At 58.4% G+C, this 6,164-nt stretch overlaps 1 protein-coding gene across 5 annotated transcripts in view; it reads left to right on the forward strand.

Annotated features, from left to right (window-relative positions):
* Positions 1–5,793, forward strand: part of ZFHX2 (zinc finger homeobox 2) — a 28,550-nt gene extending 22,757 nt beyond the window's left edge. For 4 of the 5 annotated variants that reach the window (XM_036239152.1, XM_036239151.1, XM_036239153.1 and 1 more), the window contains 2 exons: positions 88–3,537; positions 3,772–5,671. In XM_036239152.1, the coding sequence (XP_036095045.1) occupies positions 88–3,537; positions 3,772–4,745 (4,424 nt within the window). In that variant the 3' untranslated portion in view covers positions 4,746–5,671. Of the gene's footprint in view, positions 1–87; positions 3,538–3,771 lie in introns of all 5 variants that reach the window. The other variant, XM_016120604.2, reaches the window with a different exon arrangement.
* The last annotated feature ends 371 nt before the right edge of the window (positions 5,794–6,164 follow it).

Here is a 6,164-nt window from a genome sequence, read left to right on the forward strand (position 1 = left end):
ACTGAGGCAAGGATCAGCTGCCCTAGATGTTGAGTGGGTGGTCTGACTTAAAGTTCCCTTCTCATTCCAATCCCTTCTCTCCCCTAGAAGGCCCTCGCCTGATCCCAGAAGCCAGTCCTGATCCTCTTCCTGAGCCTCCTCTGCCCTCAGATAAGCCCACAGGAAGCCCTGACCAACCCCCGTCTCCAGCCCCATCTCCAGCCCCTCAGCCTGATGCCCAAGCTGAAGAAATGGTTCCTCCACCCCCCATGGCTGAGGAGGAAGAGGGGACTCCTGGGGAGCTCCGCCCTGCAGAGCCAGCTCCAGCTGACTCTCGCCACCCTCTGACCTATCGGAAGACCACCAACTTTGCCCTGGACAAGTTTCTTGACCCTGCTCGGCCCTATAAGTGCACTGTGTGCAAGGAGTCTTTCACGCAGAAGAATATCCTCCTGGTCCATTATAACTCAGTATCCCACCTGCACAAGATGAAGAAGGCTGCCATTGACCCCTCTTGCCCTGCCCGGGGAGAGGCTGGCACCGCACCTGCGTCTGCTGCTGCCACAGACAAGCCCTTCAAGTGCACTGTCTGTCGAGTCTCTTACAACCAGAGCTCCACCCTGGAGATCCACATGCGCTCCGTTCTGCACCAGACTCGCTCCCGGGGGGCCAAGACTGACGCTAAGGCTGAGGGGCAAGAGCGTGGCCAAGAAGAGCCCAAAGAAGGCGAGACTGAGGGGGAGGTGGGCACTGAGAAGAAGGGCCCCGACCCCAGCGGCTTTATATCTGGATTACCCTTCCTGTCCCCTCCTCCCCCTCCCTTGGACCTGCACCGATTCCCGGCCCCCCTCTTCACCCCACCAGTCCTGCCCCCCTTCCCTCTAGTGCCCGAATCACTGCTTAAGCTCCAGCAGCAGCAGCTGCTCCTGCCCTTCTACCTCCATGACCTCAAGGTGGGACCCAAGCTGGCACTGGCTGGACCTGCGCCCCTGCTGTCCCTGCCAGGTGCCACCCCTCCTCCCCCACCCCCACCCCCAAAGGCTGAGCTGGCTGAGCAGGAGTGGGAGCGGCCCCCCATGGCTGAAGAGGGAACTGAGGCAGGGCCAGCATCACCCTCCCAACAAACGCCCAACGAAGCAGCCCGCACTGCAGCCAAAGCCCTTCTAGAAAACTTCGGCTTTGAGCTGGTGATCCAATACAATGAAGGGAAGCAGGCTGTGCCCCCTCCTCCGACTCCGCCCCCACCAGAGGCCCTGGGAGGTGGGGACAAGTTGGCCTGTGGGGCTTGTGGGAAACTCTTCTCCAATATGCTCATCCTCAAGACACACGAGGAGCATGTCCACCGGCGCTTTCTGCCCTTTGAGGCTCTAAGCCGTTACGCTGCTCAGTTTCGAAAGAGCTATGACAGCCTATACTCACCTCCTGCAGAACACTCCAAACCTCCTGATGGGTCTCTGGATTCACCTGCTCCCCAACTCGGTCCACCCTTCCTGGTGCCAGAGCCTGAGGCCGGGGGGTGCCGTCCGCCTGAGGATCGAAGCCGGGCAGGAGGACGCAGGACCGCAGAGGAAGACAGCCCCAGAGGGAATCTTCCTCCCCTAGTACCTGCAGGCCGCCGGTTCTCCAGGACCAAGTTCACGGAGTTCCAGACCCAAGCCCTGCAGTCTTTCTTTGAGACCAGTGCCTACCCCAAGGACGGAGAGGTGGAGCGGCTCGCAAGTCTCTTGGGCCTGGCTAGCCGCGTGGTGGTAGTGTGGTTCCAGAATGCTCGCCAGAAAGCACGCAAAAATGCCAGTGAGGGGGGGCCCGTGCCAACCACAGGAGGCACTGGGGGAGTCTCCAGCTGCAGGCGCTGCCATGCCACCTTCTCCTGTGTTTTTGAGTTGGTGCGACACCTTAAGAAATGCTATGACGACCAGCCCCCTGAAGAAGAAGAGGAAGAGGCAGAGAGAGGCGAAGAGGAAGAAGAGGGAGAGGAGGAAGACGCAGAGGAGGAACAGAGCCTGGAATTCCCAGCAGGGCCTGAGGGCCCATCGCCAGAACCTCCAGACAGGGAAGAACTGAACCAGACAGAGGCAACAAAGGCAGGAGGCAAAGAGCCTGAAGGGAGGGCTCCTCCCTCCCCTTCTCCAGTCCACACCTGTGACCAGTGCACCTTGTCTTTCCCCAGCCAGGACCTCCTCACCAGTCACCGCCGACTACATTTCCTGCCACCTGTGCAGCCCAGTGCCGCCCCCCACCTCCTAGACCTGCCCTTGCTGGTGTTTGGGGAGCGAAGCCCTCTGGTGGCAGGTACTCCACCAGTGCCAGGGCCACCCCTCAAACGGAAGCATGAGGACGGCAGCCTGTCCCCAACAGGCAGTGAAGCAGGGGCTGGAGGGGAGGGTGAGCCCCCCAGGGACAAGCGCCTGCGCACCACCATCCTGCCCGAGCAGCTGGAGATCCTGTACCGCTGGTACATGCAGGACTCCAACCCCACGCGCAAGATGCTCGACTGCATCTCGGAGGAGGTGGGGCTCAAAAAGCGAGTGGTACAGGTCTGGTTCCAGAATACCAGGGCCCGAGAGAGGAAAGGCCAGTTTCGAAGCACCCCTGGGGTAGTGCCCAATCCGGCAATCAAGCCCCCCTCCACACCCACCCCCGCACCCTTCCCCAAGTTCAACCTGTTGTTGGGCAAGATGGATGATGGGACTGGGAGGGAGGCCCCAAAGAGAGAGGCACCTACTTTTCCTTACCCTACTGTCACTCCTGCTGCCGGGTCCCTGCCTTTCCTGCCATCTGGGAAAGAGGCCGCCACTCCAACACCAGAGCCACCTCTACCTCTCCCACCTCCCCCTGCCCCCAATGAGGACGAGGGCCCAGAGGAACCAACGAAAGTTTCTCCAGAGAGCGAGGCTTGCAGTCCATCTGCAGGGGATCTGAGCGATTCATCTGCTTCCAGTCTGGCTGAACCAGAGTCTCCTGGAGCTGGAGGGACCAGTGGGGGACCAGGAGGTGGGGCTGGGGTTCCAGATGGAATGGGGCAGCGGCGCTATAGGACCCAGATGAGCAGCCTGCAGCTGAAGATCATGAAAGCCTGCTATGAAGCCTACCGCACCCCCACCATGCAGGAGTGCGAGGTGCTGGGGGAGGAGATTGGGCTGCCCAAGAGAGTCATCCAGGTCTGGTTCCAGAATGCTCGTGCCAAGGAAAAGAAGGCCAAACTGCAGGGGGCAGCAGTTGGTGGGGCCGCGGGCAGCAGTGAGGGCCCCTTGGGAGCCCAGCGCACTGACTGCCCCTACTGTGATGTCAAGTATGATTTTTACGTCTCCTGCCGAGGGCATCTCTTCTCCCGCCAGCACCTGGCCAAGCTCAAGGAAGCAGTCCGAGCCCAGCTGAAGAGTGAAAGCAAGTGCTATGACTTGGCCCCAGCACCCGAGGCACCCCCGGCTCCCAAGGCCCCACCTGCCTCTATGCCCCTTGGGGCTGCCCCAGCCCTGCCTCGCCTGGCCCCAGTCCTCTTGTCCGGCCCAGCTCTGGCCCAGCCCCCGTTGGGCAGCTTAGCTCCTTTCAATTCAGGTGAGTGGGAGGTTGGGAGGAGTTGGACTTCAGAGAGCATTTCCTTTTACTGACATGTCCTTCCTTTTCCTTCTTGACTCATCCCACCTCCAATCTCCTGTGGCTTTCCTTTGTTTCCGGTTCTTGATGGGGGAGAGAGAAGGGTGGAAAGGGAGCATGGAGGCTAGGTGGTGGGAATGAGGAAGTGTGAGGCTGGAAGCGGCTAATCCTTCATCACTCCTTTCATCTTCCTAGGCCCTGCAGCCTCCTCAGGCCTCCTTGGCCTCACCACTTCGGTCATGCCTGCTACCACAGTGGTCCAGACTGCTGGCCCAGGCTGCCCCTTACCTCAGAGACCTGGGCTCGACCAAACCACCACCACAGCAGGCACCACTGACCCCAGCCCAGGCCCACCTACTGAGCCCTCTAGTGACAAGGCCTCTGGTGAGCGAAAGCCAACTGCAGCCCCCACCAACTCCACTGATGCCCTCAAGAACCTCAAAGCATTGAAGGCCACTGTCCCAGCCTTGTTGGGAGGTCAATTCCTGCCCTTCCCATTGCCCCATGCAGGGGGGGCCACACCTCCAGCTGTCTTTGGCCCCCAGTTACAGGGGGCGTACTTCCAACAGCTTTATGGCATGAAGAAGGGGCTATTTCCCATGAACCCCGTGATACCTCAGACCCTCATCGGACTGCTCCCCAATGCCCTCCTCCAGCCACTGCCCCAGCCCCCCGAGCCCACAGCTACAGCGCCTCCAAAGCCTCCTGAACTGCCTGCTCCAGGGGAAGGGGAGGCTGGGGAGGCTGACGAGCTCCTGACAGGCAGCACTGGCATCTCCACCGTGGACGTGACCCACCGTTACTTGTGCCGCCAGTGCAAGATGGCATTTGACGGGGAGGCTCCTGCCACGGCTCATCAGAGATCCTTCTGCTTCTTTGGGCGGGGCTCTGGGGGTTCCGTGCCCCCCCCACTGCGGGTGCCCATCTGCACCTACCACTGCCTGGCGTGTGAGGTGCTGCTGAGTGGGCGTGAAGCCCTGGCCTCCCACCTGCGCTCCTCGGCCCACAGGCGCAAGGCGGCCCCACCCACAGGGGGCCCACCCATCACCATCACCAAGGCCGCCACTGCTGCCACGGCTGCCGTGGCTTTTGCCAAAGAGGAAGCAAGATTACCTCACACGGACTCCAACTCAAAAACTACTACTACCTCTACACTTCTAGCTTTATAAACAGACAAACCAAGATTGGGAAGAGAGGGCCTCGGGGCTCCTTCTCTTACCCCAAGGGGTGATTGGTGGGAACTCAGATCCCTTACTCCAACCCTCGACTCTGCCCACTTCATGGGAATCATTAAATTCCCATCCTTGGTGGGTTTCACACCCACCTCCAGCAGAGTCCTGCCTCCTCCCCGATCCCGCCCCAGACACAGCTGTCCCCCATAACTCCTTGCCCTGTCTTCATAGACACACTTCCCCACCTAATCATCCTGATTATTCATTCCTATCTGCCCTGCCCCCCATACACAGCATCTATCCTTGGTTCATCTTCCTACAACCTTTTCTCCACTGAATTCCCAGTTTCCCCCTAACTCCTAGGAACTCACACACTAATACCTGTTCTCCTATGCTGTAGCACTGACTGAGAAAACACCAAAAAAAAAAAAAAAAAAAAAAAAAAAAAAGGAAAGAAAGAAAAAGAAAAAACCCCAGACAAAAAGGGGGAAGGAAAATAAACTGCCACGCTCCCTTCCTGCCCCCTTGTCTAGAGCGCCATACTGCTCACAAATTTTCCAAATACCCAGCTGGCTCCAGAGTTGGGAGCTTGGGATGGGCAGGGAGCCCACAAAACTAACCAAACTTTAGGTTGGGGGGGCATTCCCAGCTCATTCGCACACCCCTCCTAACCTCCCTGCCTGACAGGGGAGCCCCTGTGGCCTAGACTCTAGGGAAGCTGTGGCCAGGAACCCCTCTGCCAACCCCCACCCTGTACCCTGGGAACTGCAGTAACTTATTTTCAAAGGCTTTAAACACAGAGATCCTCTCAGCAGCCGTGGGCCTGCCCCTTGTCCTAGCCCTGCCACGTGGGGGGTCCGGCCTCTGGGACTGGCGCTGCCCACCAACGGCAAATCCAAAGTTCTTAAAAAAAAAAAAAAAAACTGAAACACACACACAACCAAAAAAAAGAGCACGCGCGCACACGTGCACAAAAGAGATGGTGATACCAGAGGAATGAACTAAAGAGAAACAAACTTGGAAAATACAAAAAAAAAAAAAAAAACCCTGAAAAAACTCCCATCAAACAAGTGGTTTTTTTCCTGTTTGTGCCCCCACCCCTGCCATTTAAGGGTTTCTTTAAACCGCCTGGCTTTGGAAGATCAGATGACTTTAAGTCTTTACATGGGTCCGGTGATCCCAGAGAGAAAGCAATGCAGCCTTGCCCTGGCCGTGACCAGTCTTGGGCGGGAGTTGGTAATGGGGAGAAGAACTTGGAGACGGGGGATACATCCTTGCCCCTGAATTGAGTATCAGGAGAGGCAACATCCCCTCATTCCCAGCTGAGAGAAAAGTCAGTGTCGCCAGAAATGTCTTGGCAGTGCCAGGGGGAAAGTGGGAGGGCTGGGCAGTTGGTTTCTGAATCTTGGGAATGCT

Source organism: Rousettus aegyptiacus, unplaced genomic scaffold (genome assembly GCF_014176215.1).
Source record: "Rousettus aegyptiacus isolate mRouAeg1 unplaced genomic scaffold, mRouAeg1.p scaffold_m13_p_3, whole genome shotgun sequence".
Lineage (NCBI taxonomy): Eukaryota > Metazoa > Chordata > Mammalia > Chiroptera > Pteropodidae > Rousettus > Rousettus aegyptiacus.